This window comes from Leucopleurus acutus (assembly GCF_964270905.1).
Source record: "Leucopleurus acutus genome assembly, chromosome: 19".
Taxonomy (NCBI): domain Eukaryota; kingdom Metazoa; phylum Chordata; class Mammalia; order Artiodactyla; family Delphinidae; genus Leucopleurus; species Leucopleurus acutus.
The window spans coordinates 45347169-45364224 of record NC_139161.1 but is presented as its reverse complement, the minus strand read 5'-3'; the positions used below and the strand labels follow the sequence as shown (position 1 = coordinate 45364224).

At 48.3% G+C, this 17056-nt stretch overlaps 1 protein-coding gene across 2 annotated transcripts; it reads right to left on the bottom strand.

Annotated features, from left to right (window-relative positions):
* Positions 1 to 3873: 3873 nt before the first annotated feature.
* Positions 3874 to 16277, bottom strand: PIPOX (pipecolic acid and sarcosine oxidase). Of its 2 annotated transcripts, XM_082861550.1 has the most exons (8): positions 16067 to 16277; positions 14715 to 14863; positions 8056 to 8269; positions 7593 to 7775; positions 6939 to 7085; positions 6420 to 6578; positions 5756 to 5831; positions 3874 to 5457 (listed from the first exon to the last, which is right to left on the bottom strand). In XM_082861550.1, the coding sequence occupies exons 1-8, from the start codon at positions 16178 to 16180 to the stop codon at positions 5327 to 5329; spliced, it is 1173 nt and encodes a 390-aa protein (XP_082717676.1). In that variant the 5' UTR covers positions 16181 to 16277; the 3' UTR covers positions 3874 to 5326. The 2 variants fall into 2 exon arrangements, with proteins under 2 accessions (XP_082717676.1, XP_082717677.1); XM_082861551.1 differs by lacking the exon at positions 14715 to 14863 and having other exon boundaries at positions 8056 to 8265.
* Positions 16278 to 17056: the final 779 nt, after the last annotated feature.

The following is a 17056-nucleotide window of genomic DNA, read 5'->3' as shown; positions in this document are numbered from 1 at the left end:
AATCAGCATCCAAACAACATTGAGGAGGTTTGTTTTTTTTTTTTTTTTTTACGGTGTGCGGGCCTCCCACTGTTGTGGCCTCTCCCGTTGCGGAGCACAGGCTCCAGATGCGCAGGCTCAGCGTCCATGGCTCATGGGCCAAGCCGCTCCGCGGCATGTGGGATCTTCCCGGACCGGGGCACGAACCCATGTCCCCTGCATCGGCAGGCGGACTCTCAACCACTGCGCCACCAGGGAAGCCCTGAGGAGGTTTTTTTTTTTGGCCACTCAGCACGGCATGTGGGACCTTAGTTCCCCAACCAGGGATCAAACCCATGTCCCCTGCTGTAGAAGGACTGGACTGCCAAGGAAGTCCTATCATTGAGAAGCTTTTTAAGAAATACTACTGTGCCCAAGGCCTTCTCCCTCGGGGATTCTGATTTAATTGGCCTTGGGTGGGGCCCAAGCATCATATTTTTTAAAGCTCTCTTGATGGTTTTAATGTGCAGCCAGGGTTGAGAAGTGCTCTACCTTTCCCCCTACCAGTTTCCTGCCAACTCCTCGTCCAGGCTCTTAAATACTTCTTCTGCCTCCTGCCAGTAGACCAGAGCAGTTGGCCCTAATATGCCTACCTGGAGGAGTCGAGGGCTGCCCATCTTTTCCAGGCTTTTCTTTCCAGATGGGCTGAAACTCTCTGTGGACACAAGCATTCCCTTCTCTACAAATTCACATACCACGTAGGCCTGTTCCTATCACTTTCTCCCCTAATATATGCCTGGTGCCTGTTCTGGCCTTGCAAAGCATAGTAGATTTTTTTTTTTTTTTTTTCATGAAAATAGCAAAATTCCTGCCTCAGGAAAAAGTGAGAACTTCCCTGGGGGCAGTTTTCATCTGGCTGCTCAAGTGGCTCAGCACTGCACTGGAGCTGAGAGAGAAGCCTGCTGGGGGCTTGGCAACAGATGTAAGGGAGACAGGGGATTGAGTGGGACTTGAACCCAGCACATTTTGGGGAATCTAAGAAACCTTCCTCTCCTGAAGATGCTGGCCTCAGGAGCATTTCAGAGAATTATGCCCACGTTCCTAGCTCGCAGCCGTCTGCCTGCCTTCCTGTGGCTGCTGCTTCTGTTCGTTCCCCTACCCCTCCGCTCCACCTGCCTTTTGGATTTATTCCTCCCTCCTGTGTCCCCCACTCCATGCCTCACTGAATGTTGGTGAAACAAATCTAGTCTAAAATAATGAGCAATCAACTACCCGATGCTTGGGGCAGGCTGGGCAGGGGCTGGGGGGAAAGGGTAGGGAGCTGAATCACTTATAAAGCCTGATAAAGATGCAGATGAGCATGTTGACTAGGAGCCCCAGAGCTGGGCTTATTCATTATTCAAAGTTATGTAAATGCCACTGGGTCCTGCTTGTTAGACTCCTGCCCCTTGTCCCTGCTGCTTCTTCCTGCCTGACAGATCCAGCCTGCCTTATGCCTCACCTATCCTCCAGGGTGCTTACATTCATTCTCCCTGCCCAGAATCTCTTCTCAGACCCTACCTCCTCTCTAGCCAGAAGTCTTCCAGAGATTTGTTGGGAGGTCCTGGCCTTCAGGCAAGACTATACAGACCCAAATAGGTGGGCTTCTCGGTTTTAAAGATTTCCAAGGAAAGAATACCCTAAGCAGTGCTATATACATGTTTTAATAGCTCACAAATCTACTTAGTGGGATGGATTCCCCGAGTTCTAACCTAAATCCCTCTTGCTGCATGGGAAGCCCACGACTGAAATAGAATATCCAATAACCAAATTCTCTTTAATCACTCTTTTGAGAAGTTAAATGCAAGCATCAAGTCACTCCAGCCTAGTACCCCCAGATTAACTCGTCCTTGTTGCTGCCACTTACCTTGCTAGACAGGTGAACCTCATTCCAAGTTACAGTCACACTCCTTAAGCTCTTAAACCTGTCCTGGGATACCAAACTCTGGTTAGTGTTTAACTCGTACTGACTACACCATATACCTCCTCTTTTTCACATTGGGATTACTGATTTGTACCCCACAATTGCCTAGGCCTTAGGACTCAAATTACTTTCCCCTGACTCTCCTCAGTCTTTCCCTTTTTCCCCATCACCCCCTAATTTTTCAGATGATGAGGCTGAGAAATGAAGAATTGGGTCAGAGTCGCAATGGCATCGATTGCCTCTGCTTTCCCTTCTTTTCTGGGCTGCCTCTCCTCCCTCCCCCAACCCCAATCTATTTTGAGCCTGCCTCTGTTTTCCTTAGTCCGGTTGGCAACCGTGCCCGCCTCTTTCTCTTCGCTCCCCTTATCTCTCCCCTGCAGCCTGTGAGGACCCCAGTTGCCCTTCCAGAGGTCTCTTATTGCCTGCCCGATTTATTTTGATTTTCTTCCATCTTGAAGATAGGTAGGGTCGGCCTGAAAGTGGATGCCTGGCCACACTCAAGCAGAAGGTAGGCAGGGAGATAACGCTGGTGGGTCTGCCTGGCAAATCCTTCAATGTTACCAAAACCCTCAGGTTGTCCTCCGAGCCCATCTACAATGTCTAGTCCTCTTCTCCATATCCACAGACTCTATTTCCTACATCCCTTCTTCCCCTCTATGACCCCATCCCACGCTCAGTAAGAAATGCTCAGTTCCTCCCACTGGGGTTGTGTGCAGCACCCCTGCAGGTCCTCACCTGCCTTCTTGGCCTGCACATTGCCGGTCTCTTCTTATCCAATTCCTGTTTCTCTCCACTCCTCCCTGACCTCATCCCTCCCACACACACCCGTCCCACCCCACACGCCCCTGCCCCTGCCCTTGCTTGCACTCTGTTTCTAGGACACACTGGCTCATTTCTAAAGAGACTTTGCCAGCCCAGGCAGGGCTTGTCAGCATCCCCCACTTGTCCTTTCTCAGCCTCCTCTAGACACTTGTCCCCTCCTTTAGCTGTCACCGGCAAGCTGAATAAGACTGGATATTTTGGAAGGGGAGCTGCAGCTGGCTGGGGGAGGAGGGTGGCACTGAGAGAAGCAGGAGCAGAGGGAGCTGCGGGCAGCCATGGAATGAGAGGGAGAGAGAGGTTCCCAACATCCTTCCTCCCCAACTTTGCCAGCTTGGGAGCTGGCAGGATCTTACACTGATCCCTCTCTGTACCACATTTTTCTCTCTCTCAGTAATAACACAATACCTTGCTTTACAATTTACCACATTCTCTTACAGACCTCCAGGTATCTGCATGGTGCACTCCCTCTCCTCCAAGTCTGCTCAAATGCCTCCTCCTCAATGAGTCCTACCCTGACCACCATTGAAAAGGGCAGCCTCTCTCCCAGCATTCTCTACCTTCCCCATTCTGCTCTGTTTTATCCCCAATGCACTTGTCACCCTCTAATGTACAATACAATTTATTTATACGTATTATTAACATGTCCTCTCCTCACTGAACTGTAAACACCACAAGAGTAGAGATTTCTGTTTTGTTCACAGATACATCCACCATGCCTAGCACAGTGCCTGGCACACAGCAGAACTCAACAAATATTTGTGTGTTGAATGAATGAATGATCTTATTGGATCCTCACACACTCCTGTAGAGTTGGTCAGTATTATTATTCCCTTTTTATTTACTACGGTAAAATATACATAACTTACAATGTACCATCTTAACCATTTTAGGTGTACAGTTGAGTGGCATTTAAGTACATTCACAGTGTTGTGCAGCCATCACCACCATCCACCTCCAGAACTTTTTTATCTTCCCAAACTGCAACTCTGTGCCCATTAAACAATAACTCCTTATTCCCCCCTCCCTCCAGCCCCTGGCAACCACCATTCTACTTTCTGTCTCTATGAATTTGACTACTCTAGGTAGCTCACACAAGTGGAATCATACAATACCTGTCCTTTTATGTCTGGATTATTTTATTTAGCATTATGTCTTCAAGGTTGATCCATGGAATGTATCAATAGTATTATTCCCGTTTTACAGATAGGATTATTCCCACTTTACAGAGGCTGTGGTTCGGGGAACTAAGTGAGAGCACCCAAGAAGCAGACTTGGCGTGGAGTTGACAGGATTGGCTGGCTTTTATAATTCCCAGGAGAAATCAGTACTAATCCATGTGCCTAGGCCTATAAGGCAATTGAAGAGTAATTTCCTCTGTGTTGTTATTTCCTTTGGGAATATTTTTACTCTTATTTCCATTTCCCACTCTTCCCCTCTCAGCGATTCCTTCGAACATTTCCACCCCACCCAGTCTCAGTTTTTTTCTCCCCAGAGCACTTTAACTCCTGTTCTTTTGGGTCAAACTGGCCCTGTCTAGAAATGCTCCTGCTTGGGTTTCATCTGAGTGCACTCAGCCTTGCTTGAGTCTCTATTTACACCTCTCACCCCTCCACCCACCCTGGGGCAGTTATGAGCCTGTTTCCTTCCAAAGCAATTAGTGCAAGGAGGCCAGCCGACTGGGTGTTAATGCTGTTTCATTAAGTGGGAGCAATCCTAATGATAATAAAATGGCACATTTAACATTCAAACATTGAACAGGGTTTCTAAGCGAGTGTGTCTCTCTCTTCCTTTCTGGTAGAACAGCTCCATCTTCATAAAGACCTGACAATACACCTTAATGAGAGACTGGGGAGCTGAGCATCTTTATAGAACCAGAGAGAGGATGAGAACCAAACAAAGAATCCAGAGAAAGAGGGTGTGGTTCACTGAGGGGATAAAGACCCCAAGGAGTCCTGGGGTAATGGATTCTGTGGTGCTAATTTAGACAGTTAAAGTCTGTAAGAAATAACGTCACATGGAAAATAAAGCCCACCACAGGCTTTCATGCAATGCAGTCATTTACTTATCTGTTTGTTCAACACATTTTTTGCAACAAACATTTACTGTGCACCCAAGATGAGCCAAATTTTACAGGAGTTTGTAATAGAGGGTGGCTCTAGTTTTATGAACAGGAATGCCAAGGGCCTTAGTGGTCTACAGATCATCTTATTTACTCTCCCCCAGGCAGCCTTAGTCAAATCTATCCCAAATTCATCAAATGCCCCCGTGAAGAGAATTTTAACAACTGCTTTGGTCTCCTGAGCCAGTCCTTATGCCCCCTCCTTATTGAGACATCCAGCTTCAAGGTCCTTGCTACTCTGTGATCATAGAATATCTGATTTAACTTCTGAAGCAAAAAAAGTGTGTGATTGGGGAGCTGGCTAGGGAAAGAAGGTAAATTCAATCAGCTGGTGTTTATGGGGAACTGAAGAGGGGCAAGAAAAAAGGATAACATCTCACAGACACTTCCTTCCTCTGAGAAGTCTTTCCCAGAAGAGGGTTTTGTTCCGAGCTCCTGTGCACAGAAGGGAAGCAGCTGGCCAGTCAAATGTGGGCTTTGCCCAGGCAGGGGAAGCGGCTGATTCGAAAAGGTGTCAAGTCATAGGATGGCATTAATTTCATGCTTAATTCATACAGGATCTTCCCCACAACAGGGGACAGCTTAAACCCATGCCCTAGGGAAAGGAGAACAGGTGGTCAGGCATCCTCAGAGACAGCTACTGGACTCCCTGGACGTCCCCTACACAGTCCACAGATAGAGCTAACCTCCCCATTGGTCGCATCCCGAAGCTGGAAGTTGCCTCCCACCATGAGAACCCTTTCTTCTCTGATAGCCCCTCTTAACCCCCTTATACACTCAAGGTCTATGCTTTGGCCCCTCTCTGTCCAACTAAAAGCATGAAAAACACCATTTTGCCTGGCACTGAGGTGGGTCATCTTTAAGGCACCCCGTCTTCCCTTGCTCAGGCTCACCAGAGAATCCAGCACCAATGACAATGTTGTCGTACTTTGGGTGTCGATCAAGAATGAAGTGCTCATCAGGGGTGTTCTAGAAAGAAACAATCACACCTGTGTCCTTTGAGGATAGAGGGAGGAAGAAGAATTGCAGGCTCAGAAGGGAGGAGACTCAGCTGGATTTCTTTCCAGAAAGAATAGGAATGGGGCACAGGAATGCTTTGTGCATGCCAGTGCCCTAGGGTACGCCAGTCTTTCTCATTTGTCCATCTGTCTCTTCTCATGTAGAGCTATGAACACAGTAGGTGCTCAGTTAACGCGTGTAAAGTAACTTTAGCAAAGACGCCTCAGGCCCTGGTGACATCTGTCTCTTCTCTTTGTCCCTAAGGCCTGCTCAACTAGAACATCTTGCCAAAAACTCTTTTAGAGCTCTTCTGGGAAACATAGTGAAGGACTGCCAGACGTATGCCTAGTTTCCTAATGAAAAAGAATGCGAGTCACCTCTAGTGGGCCCTCTCTGGTGGAGGCGAACTGACCCGCAGGAATGAGCCCATTTGTTTCAAGTCACATACTGTGTCAGGGGCCAGGTAGAGTCCAGCCTGAGCGGCACAAGGCCAGGCTGTCTCATTCCCCTGTTCTCCAGGGCTGCAAGAGAGCCTGGACCAGTTGCCCAGACCCTTACCGTGTACATGCAGTGCTCCATGACAGCAGGCTCAGGCTCTAAGTTAGGTAAGTGATCTCTGACAAAGCAGCTCAGGATGTGGACGTCTTGGATGTCTGAGAAAGCTGCAGGGCAGTCCCGCTCCTCAGGATCTGCATTGTCGCCGTGGTGATAGCAGACCTGGCTCCCAATCAGAGCAGTGTGAGCTGGGATGGCTGGCCTCCTGCACACCACCCCCAACCCAGGGGGCAGGTTGTACACAGAATGCACCCCATTCATCATCCCAGCCTTCCCCAGTCCTGACAGATGCTGTTTGTTGCCACATGAGTTTGCCTAGCTGTCCATTCCCCCGCCAACCCTATGATTGCAAAGAAAGGGCTCCAGGACAGCCAGGGGTCTTGTGTTGCGCATAGTGAATAGTGAAGTCCGTTCCTGCTCCTGCCCACTGGGATCTGAGGGAGTCTGGTGAGAGGAAAGTTAGAATAGCTGCCCCAGATCTGCCTGGGCCCCTATTAGCCTTCTCTTGGCCTCTCCGCTCACCTTCATCAGCCCTGGGTACTCTCCGGAGGGCAATCCATAGATGTGGTAAGGAGCCAGGCCGAAGCCCAGGAAGCATGGAAAGGCCTGGGACACACCATAGCTTCCGGGAACCTTCTCTCGCCAGTAACACACATTGATCCGCAGGGTCTTGGAGCAGGACGAAGAAGTGGGAAATGAAGGGAGAAAGCATTTCTGGGGTCCCATAGCCCTTTAATATAAGCCCAGATGCCCTGATTAACTCACCCATCTTTGTTTCACTCAATTCTTATGTCATTTACATGTTACATTATGTTATGATGCATAAAAATTGCTGAATCTGTCTCTTCCCCTATTCTTAATCTTCTCCCCAAACTGCATCCAGCCTACTTCTCTCTCTCTCCAGGAGTTAATAATACCTCATGTTTATTGAGTGCTTACTATAGGCCAGGCCATCTCCTTAGGTTTTATATATATATATATATATAATTTAATTTAATTCTCCAACAGCCCTAGTCCCCACTTTACAGGTTATAAAATTGAGGCTAAGTGAGGTGAAGATGAATGAAATTTGCCCAAAGTCATCCACTAGCAAGTGGCAGATGGAAGACTCAAGTCCATCTGGGTCCAAGGCTTCTTTTCTTAAGCACCACCTCTCAGGCTTTCAGCTCCCCTTACCTGGAGAGGCAGCTCAATGCCCAGGGGATGGAGGAGCCGGTTGGTCCAAGGACCTGCTGTGATGATCAAACTCTTGGCTTGGTAGCTCCTGGAGGTGGTTTTCACCACGACCAGTAGCCCTGGTTTTATCTCCATCACCTTCTCTCCATCATGCACTATGCCTCCTAGCTGTCGAATTGCATCCTGAAAGGGCAGGAGCAGGAAAGGGCAAATCAGTTATGTATGTGGTTCACCCTGGACAAAGAATCCTTCATCGAGTGCAGAAAAGAGAGGGCAGAATCTAGACCTCCTCTCCCATATTGTCGAGGCCTAGCAGGGTATATAAAACTGCCCAGTCCAAAAAGTCAAGACTAAAGCTGGCAGGGCAAAGGCTGTCATCCAACTGGGGGTCAGGGGATGGCTGATGGGGACCCAGGATGCCCAGAGCAGGAGCTGCAGTGCCCCTAATGCTGCACGGTATCACCTGAAGGGCTCTGAGCGCCTTGTCAGCATAGAGAACTCCTCCAGACTTTTCCAAGAGCCCCACTTCTCCCCTGGCCAACCGAATATTGGGGAAACGTTGCTTCAGTTCCTCAGATGGAAGACACTGGTGTTCCACTCCCTGCCTAGACAGAGTAGCCTGGATTATCTTTAATTCTGCATTCTCCTTCATTCCCAGCAGCAGTAGTCCAGTCTGCCTATAAAAAAAAAAGACACCTGAGTGAGAGTCTGCGTCCGGGCCCTGGGCCTTCTCTGTCATTTTTCAGCAAGGGGCCCAGACCAGGCATCAAGGGGAGTCCTGGCCTCACATTCAAAAAACAGGCAAAGACATCTACATTCTGTCGTAACAGTCCAGTATTGTTGTGCTGGTTTCCAGCCCATCCCCAAGTCTGCCCTTGGCTCTCACTATTGGTTTGCTTATCCCTCCATCTTCCCTCATCAGGATCCATCCTGCCCTTGAGGTCAGAGATCCTAAGTCCTCTTTTATCTCCACACCTAGAAGGTGGTAAATGTTCAATGAACTTGATAAGATTTCCCTTTCCTCCAGTCCCCTGACCCCACTCACTGTTTTGATCTCAACTCTTTATCCCTTTTCCCCTCCCCAACTCCCTGCTGTTTCTTTTCCCTGTTCCTTTTTCTTGTCATATAATGTTTTGTCTCTTCTTGTGATCTATCTCTCAGTTCCTTCTCAGAGGCTGCCTGTTTTGTGGAAAGGGTCCTAAGTTGGGAGCTCTGGCCCTGGGTTCAGTCCCAGCATCCCCTCTGTGACCTTGGTCTGATTGCTCGCTGATCCCAGATTCCTCCTCTGTAACACATGACTGTTGGACTGTTGGTGGTTCCACACCAGGGGAGTTGTGGAAATGGCATGGATCATTTTTTTGCTTGTCACAATGCCTGGGGGTTGCCACTCACATTTGCTGGGCAGGGGCCAGGGATGCTAAACCTGCAATGCTCAGGAAGATCCCACCCAAATGCCAATAGTGCCCTCATGCAGAAACCCCAGTAGGTGAGATGGCCTCTTAGGACTCCAGCAATTAATTCAGCGATTCAATGTTTTTGTTTCTCCCTATACATCCCTCTGTGTTTCTTCCACCATAAGAGAATGAGAGCTGTTTCTCTTTAACGCTTTCCATCTCTATGTCACAAGAGATCAGAGCTCCCTTTTGGGGGTAACTGATCAAAACAATAGAAGGGTCACTTTGGCCCTTGGGACCGTTCCTGTAGTCCCTCTCGGTTTCAGCAGCCACGGTGACAAGCATCAGCCCGACACGTCCCCCAGGTACTGTATATAAAGCTCGTAATAGCCTATAATGGAGTCTCATGGATATTACATGCTTCCAAATCCCACATTATCTGGTTGGGGGGATTAAAGAGAAGATTGGGAGGGGGTAGGGACACAGCGGGCCCTGGGGCCAGTGTCAGTACACAGAGCCACGCAGCATGCCCAATCCATTTGCCATGGCCCCCGCCTCCCCAGCATTCACCATTGGTGAGAAAGCAGTGAACGCCTCTGCCTCTTCAAAGCTCAACAGAGGAAAGATGCTGTAGAAATCCCCACTAGCCAGCAGACTGTCTTTTTCCTGTGGCCCCAAAAGAACTTCAGATTGGTTCTCAGTTAATGAAAATTTGCCTAGTAAACTCCTTGGTCAACAGGATAATTAAGGCACCCAAGCCTTAATTTGAGCCCTTTGTACCTGATGAGGTTGTAGCTGTGTAGAATTCTGGGAAAGACCTCACCTTAGCAGTCACAATGTCAGATCCCTGGCCCGGAAATTCCAGAGCAGCATATTCTAACCTCTGCCTGCAATATACTAGCCTTCGTCTCTCACATACTCTGAGATTCAGTTACTTTCTCTTCCTTCCCTTCCTTTCTCCCTTCTTCCCGTCCTTCCTTCCTTCTTTCCTTGAAATAAGAACTCCTCTTTCAGGAATGTACTATATGGAGGAAATGAACTCACGCCAAAGCAACGGGCAAATCTGTTGAATTATGAAATGCTGAGTGATGTTCTAATTCCCAAGCCGTCCTGCGGTGGATGAAGCGGGAGCTCCCTATCCCTAGGAGTAATCAGCAAGTTGATTCTGCTGGTGAATGTAATTGTGCCAATTGTAATCATTTTGCTCCAGCTCTCTGCCCCTGTGGCATTTATTTCTCAGCCCAGATATTGATCTAACAGTGGGAAATTTTCCATCTGAATTTGTGATGCTGGACCCTCCCCTAGTCCGGAGGTGCGTTTGGGAAATTCTCATTTTCCGTGGATCACAGCTGAACCATTTGGCCTGAGGGAAACCATGCACTGCCAGAGAAATGCCTTGGATCGGAGAGAGATTTTTGACCATTATGAGCAAATCGGAAATAAATGTAAAACACTGCCTGGAAATGCAAAGGCCTGTCATTATGGGAAATAGGTGAGAGGCTCCTGTGGGAGATGCTTAGAGAACTGGAAAGCAGTCAATCAAAACCGGGATCAGAGAACGGGCCTTTTTCCCCCAGTATGAAGATAGATGACTTCCATGCGCAGATTGAAAATCATTTAAGTACTTATTTTCTTAATGGCTTTTCCTAGATCCCAATAAACAGTCTGCTCATTCTGCATCAATTTCTCACCCCTATGCTCTGGGCCTCCCTTTCCTCTTTTTCTGCTCAGATCCAGTCTACGAAGTTTGGGGAGGAGGAGGGTGAGAAGGGACAAGGGCATTGCAGGAAAAAAAAAAAAAAAAAAGACCAGGAAATGAGCGGTCAGGGCTGGTCTAGAAAGACGGCACCTTGTAGTGAGGCCGGGGTGCTGGGGATCCCTGGAAAGAGTGCAGCTCCCAAGTTCCAGAACACCTTCAGAGCATTTGGTACTAACTGTGCCTTCCTCCCAACCCTAGCTGGATCCGGCCCTAGGAAGAGATAATCGAAGATTCCTCCCAAGGGCCTTGTTGACTTCTCTATGGCCCAACTAAAGCCTCAGACATGATGTAGGGAGTTGGTGATGAGGGATTTCCACCAGTTACTATAGCAGGACAGGAGGCAGGATGGAGTGGGGAGGATTTGGGAGGGGCAGACAGCTCTCCCTGCATCTGCCATCTCCCATCCCAAGCTCCAGCTTTCCCCGCTCTGGGTTAAAAGTGCCAGGAAAGCCAGCTCTCAGAGTCACCTTGGGGAAGAGACTCCAACAGGGACTTGGTAATGGCTGCTGTCTTTGTTGGTTTGGGAGGAGCTCTTGGCGTTTCATCTTCTGCTCAGTGGGCCGAGGTGGAATTGGTTAACAAAGACTGCTCCAGGGAGGGGATGTGGCTGACAAGCCAGACACTTCGCAGACACAGGAAGCAGCAGCTGCGCAGGGGGCCACCAGGTTCTGGCAGCAGCTGTACTGCCTACGGCTGTGATCTTGTCTGATATTGTCAGCTAAGCAGGGGCAGCCCGGGTCAGGAGCTAGATAGTAGGACTCAAAGGGAGAAGGTGGGGCAGGAAAGAGATGGGCCACAGAGCTGGGATTTGCTCTTGGTATCAGCATCCTGGCTGTACACATCACAAAAGATTCAGACCTTGTGATCTGACACATGTGTCATCGTCTGTTCCCAGAATATATGCAAATATCCTGAGCCACCCATATTTAGTATGCCTCTGTCACAGGAAGCAGCAGAACAGAATGAAGAGAATTGGACAACCACCTTATCAACTCCTGAAGGTTTTTTTTTTTTAAATCATCATCAAATATCATTAAGTTAATATGTTCATATCTATCAGTTCAATTATGATATTGTGCTGGTTCTTCCAGAAGAACCTAGGAGAATAAGAATCACACAGCTAATGAATCATTTAGAAAATCAGAATTAGGAACAAAAGCTAAAGGAATTGGAATAGGAAGTATCTGTTCTGTGTCTCTACTAAGTAAAAGAACCAAATAAATTAGTGTGCCTGAGTAAATTAGTTTGGCCATAAGAAAGGACTTGCTAATAATAACAACAACAACAACAATAATAATGCCTAGCACTGTATAGAACTTCAAAGATTTTTCAAAGAACATTCACTTTACTCTTCATTTTCCATAATTGGGGCTGTAAAGCATAGGGATAGTCTTTTAAGAGGAACTATGATATGTCCCAGTCTTTAAATGTATGTTAGCAGCCTTCTGACCTGGGATGATTGAGGCATGAACTTGTTTGGAAACAGGGGATGGACAAGGTAACCAGTTTGTGGTATTTCCTAAATCAGGAGGCAGCAAGCGATGACCCAGGGGCCAAATCACCTGATTTTGTCTGTCCCACAAGCCAAGATGGTTTTTACAATTTTAAATGGTTGATAAAAAGCAAAAGAAGAATACTTCTTTTTTTTTAATATTTATTTGTTTGTTTATTTTTGGCTGCATCAGGTCTTAGTTGCGGCACGTGGGATCTTTCATTGAAGGCACACGGGCTTCTCTCTAGTTGTAGCATGCAGGCTCCAGAGCATGTGGGCTCTGTAGTTGCGGCAAACGGGCTCTCTAGTTGTGGCACGCGGGCTTAGTTGTCCTGCAGCATGTGGGATCTTAGTTCCCTGACCAGGGATCGAACCCACGTCCCCTGCATTGGAAGGCGGATTCTTAACCACTGGACCACCAGGGAAGTCCCAAAGAATACTTCATGACATGAAAATTATCTGAAATTTGTGTCCATAAATAAAGTTTTATTGGAACCCAGCCATGCCCATTTGTTTACATATTATCTGTGGCTGCTTTCACAATGGCACAGTTGAGTTGCTGGCAGAGTTGAATTGTTGCAATAGAGACCATATGGCCTGCAAAGCCTGTAAAACTATGTGGCCATTCACAGAAAAAGTTTGACAAACCCTGTTCTAGACTGAAAGTTGAGTAATTCTGTGACTTGCACTACGGGTTAAGACCCTGACTACTCAGTAGCAACCCTCTCATGAGTTTGTGGGGAGAATTAAATGAGTTAACATGGATCAAGTACTTTTAGAACAGCCTTAGTTTCTCATTCTAAGCACTAAAACACGCAGTGATAATGATAATGATGATGATGATTTGTCAGGCACTATTGCAAGCCCTTTACAAACTTTATCCTCACAACAGACACAGGAAATAGATATTATTACCCCTACTTTACAGATGAGAAAACTGAGTCTCACAGAGGTTAGACAGCTTGCTCCAAACCACACAGCTAAATATGTCAGAGCAAGATGATATCTAGAGCCAGCGCTGCCTGGTTCCAAAGCCCTTCCAAATTCCTGTCCTCCTGCCAAAGAGAGGGATTGTGAGATTATGAGATTCTCCTATCCAAGGGTCCCTTTCCCTCTCTCCAGCAGCCCTTCCCCTCGATGTCCATGGTTGCTGCATCCCATCTGTCTCCTTCTGCCTTTCTTCCCCCCTTGCTCAATGGAGATAGGATACAGCTGACCCAGAATAAGTGGCAGGAACTGCCATTTATTCAAAAGTGCTAGGCATAGTGCCAAGAGTCTCCTTTAATCCTCACAAAGCCCTGTGAGAAAAATGAGGCGCAGAGAGGTACAGAAACTTTTCCAAGGTCACACAGCTGGTAAGAGGTAGAGCACAAAGTCAAATTCAAGCCTGTCTGACTCCAGAATTGTCTCCCCTCTGAAAGATTCCAGACACTTTCCAAACATCTTCTAGTTGCCTCCTTATCTGCTGGGATGAAGTGTGCCCTCTAAGGCCTCAGCAGTTCTTTTAACACAAGATACTCAGCAGTATTCACAGATGGCTGACAGAGAGAGGTTCCTTTGCCAGGCCACGCCTCAGCAAGACATGCTCCTTTATTTGGGTGCTGGGTGTATTAGCTGCGTCTGGAATAAATCTGTAATTAGCTGCCCTAGCTGTATTTGCATAATGGATTTCACTTTGTTCTTAAGTTAATGGTGTTTTTGCAACAGAACAGTAACCTCTTGGTTCCTGGCCATTAAAATAACTGCCACCCTGTAGGGTAGAGCAGTGGTTTTGTAGGAAGTTCAGTTAAGAGCCACAGAGAAGGCGGGAGGGATGGTAGCATGGTTGGTAAAAGTTCTCTTTGCCTCCTGGGTTGTCTGCCTTCTTCCCCATGAATATTTGAAATGTCAGTGAGGGGGGGTCTTAAGGGTCAGAGAAGGCCATGCAGGCAACAGAGAAATAGCTGCAGGCTCACTCCCTGGTCAGCAATGCAGCCTGAGGAGCATCCCCATTTGCTCCTATGGGAGGAGGTATTCAGAGAATCAAATGGATTTATAAGGGTTGTTCTGGGGGAGAGGACCCAGCATTAAAGTTTGTGATACTAGTAGGAATATAAAGAATCAGGCAGAGGCCTTCTCCTCTATTTCAATCCCTGCCCTGAGAGGTTCTCTGACGGTTCCACGGAGATGTAGATACAAACTCCAGCTCTGAGCATCTGCCCAGTGTCTTTCCAGCAGTTTTCCCCAAACAACCTCTGCAAGCCTTGGACACATGGTCTAACCCCAGCCCTGGAAGTCAGAGACTGTCAAGAGCCAGCTGGACCTGTCGGGTGACCATGAGGACAGCAAGCAGAATGCTTCCACGTGTCTGGCACTTCCGGAGGCCCCGTGTCCCTCCGTTGCATGTCAAGTATTCCTGGCACCGCCCTCTTGCATAGTAAAAGCACCCCCAGGTGCTGAGCCCCACGATCCAAGGGATTCTCCCCCACCAACCCAACCTGTATAATTGGGTTCCCGCCTCACGCTCCAGCTGGGCCCATATCTGGTAGCACTCAGCCATCATCTGGGTGTAGAAGTCTTCAGGGTACGCCCTTCGGATTATCCGGCTTTGCCCATGGGAACTTCCTCGGGAGTGCGGGAGGAAGAACTGGAGAAGGAGGACAAGAGACAACTGCAGCTGTCACCCCTCCCCTTTCGGAGCCCACTCATCATGTGCTGTCAACAAGGAACACTTATTCTTCAAATATTTCCATACAGTCTCCCTTTGTGGCCAAGTTACTGACTTGGCTTCAGGATAGAATTTCTTCAGTAGCTCTAACTCAGGCATCCTTTTTGCTAACATCATTCACTTCCCGAAGTCCCTCTGTGAGTTAGTCTTCAGTCATCCTGCTGCAACCTTGCCCCACTTAGACTCATGGAGAAGCAGAAAGAACCTTTGAGATCATTCTAGTCTAGGCTCCTCATTTTTATGCACAAGAAAACTGATGCTGACTCTTTCTCTGTAGTTTCAGATTGCTCAGGACAAGAGAACCATGTTGAGATTTAGCAAAAGATGGAGTGTTTCCTGAAAGGTTGGACCAGGAATCCCTCAGGCTTTGAGAAAACTGATAGAGAAATGAAAAAGGTTTCTAACCAATCCAGCTCATTACCAAGAAGAATAAACCAAAACCAGCCTGGATAGATTTAGGCAGAATGGGAGGGTAGAAACCTTTGGAAGGTGGGCTGGGTGCACCTGCCTCGGGAAGGCTGAGGATATACAGGGCCCAGGCATGTGTACAGTGGCCAGTAGACTGCACTTCATGGGGTCACTTTTCTATAAGGAAAAAAAATACCTAAGTCTTATTTCCTGTGTATCAAACAAGGAGGCTGCTATTATCCAGAGGTGGCAGAAAAAACAGAAGCCTCTGCTGGGTTCCAGGGTGAGAGGCCAGAAATATGCAGGGAAGAATCCTACCTCCTAGACTGACAAATCAGCCTTTCCCTCTAGGCAAATTATCTCTATTTAAGGTTACCCAAAGCGGAACTGATTACTTTTCTGGGCCAGGGCAACCATTTTGGCACAGAAGAGACTGGGTGGGAAGAAAGAAGAGAATGGGGTCTGGGGTGCTTCTTGGTCAAGAGCAGGACCTGGGAGGCAGCAAAAGGAGGAAATGTGCCTAGAAACCCAAACTGGGTCTTAGGGAGGGTGGAACTTTCTTTGCATTGTCATGAAACACACCAGGCAGCTAAGCTACAAATTGCATAGAATTTGTGAAGATCAGGCCCTTTGGCCTTCACCCCACAGAAAACCCTCTTGGGGGAGGAGAAAGGGACAGTCCCTGAGGTCAGGAGTGCAGAGGGGACACGGTACCTGCTCCAGCAGGAGGACCCTCTTCCTGTGTTTGGCCAGGTGGTACGCAGTGAAGCAGCCCTGGATGCCTGCCCCGATCACAATGGCGTCATAGAGATCTTTCTGAGCAGCCATCCTGCCCACTGAGTTAGCCCTACAGCCTCAGAGACCACATACAAAGGAGAAGGCAAGCGGAGGCGGGCTCCAGCCTGAAGGAGGAGGAGTAAAGCAAAGTCCAACCTGGCCAGCATTCCCACAATTCCCTGGGCCCTGTCCTTCTCCCCACTCCTCCCAACCCCCAAAACCTGGCACAGGGCTGAGCCCCCGCCTCCCCTGCAGAGCAGAGCTGGGTAGTATGATTTGTGAGGTTTAGCCCAGCTCAGCTGCCAGCCTCACCCTTGCATCCCTCTAGCTTTCTATTCTTGGCTCAATTATTGTCATGCAAATGGATCCTTCCTATGCCACCTTCCTGTCTCATTATGATCTTTGTCTCAGGCCTTCGGCCCTGGAATTTCAATGCCTCCTAGACCAAGCTGGGCACCCGGAATGCTGCCTCCCCCTGCTGGCCTCCCTCTCTCCAGCCTGATTTCCTTTGGAGATTCTAGAGGGTACAGACCAGGCATCTGCCTAGGGTGTGAGGGCCCCTGGAGTGAGGGCTCCCTCTGTGCAGGGCAGTGTGCTAAATGAGTACTCTTGCATGCATGTGGGACAGAGCTGGGATTTGTAAGGCCTAATTCTTTTTTTTTTTAATTTATTTATTTTTGGCTGCGTCGGGTCTTTGTTGCTGTGCACAGGCTTTCTCTAGTTGCGGCAAGCAGGGGCTACTCTTCGTTGCGGTGCACTGGCTTCTCATTGCCGTGGCTTCTCTTGTTGCAGAGCATGGGCTCTAGGTGTGCGGGCTTCAGTAGTTGTGGCATACGGGCTCAGTAGGTGTGGCTCGCGGGCTCTAGAGCGCAGGCTCAGTAGTTGTGGTGCAGGCGCTTAGTTGCTCCGCGGCATGTGGGATCTTCC

Bases quoted from the DNA above. Each gene is read 5' to 3' on its own strand.
- PIPOX (XM_082861550.1), bottom strand. From the start codon at position 16,180: ATGGCTGCTCAGAAAGATCTCTATGACGCCATTGTGATCGGGGCAGGC. The intron at 6,579-6,938 runs GTGAGCGGAGAG...ATTGGGAGCCAG, and splicing joins AGTACCCAGGGCTGATGAAG to GTCTGCTATCACCACGGCGA. The intron at 5,458-5,755 runs GTGAGCCTGAGC...TCCTTTCCCTAG, and splicing joins CATTGGTGCTGGATTCTCTG to GGCATGGGTTTAAGCTGTCC.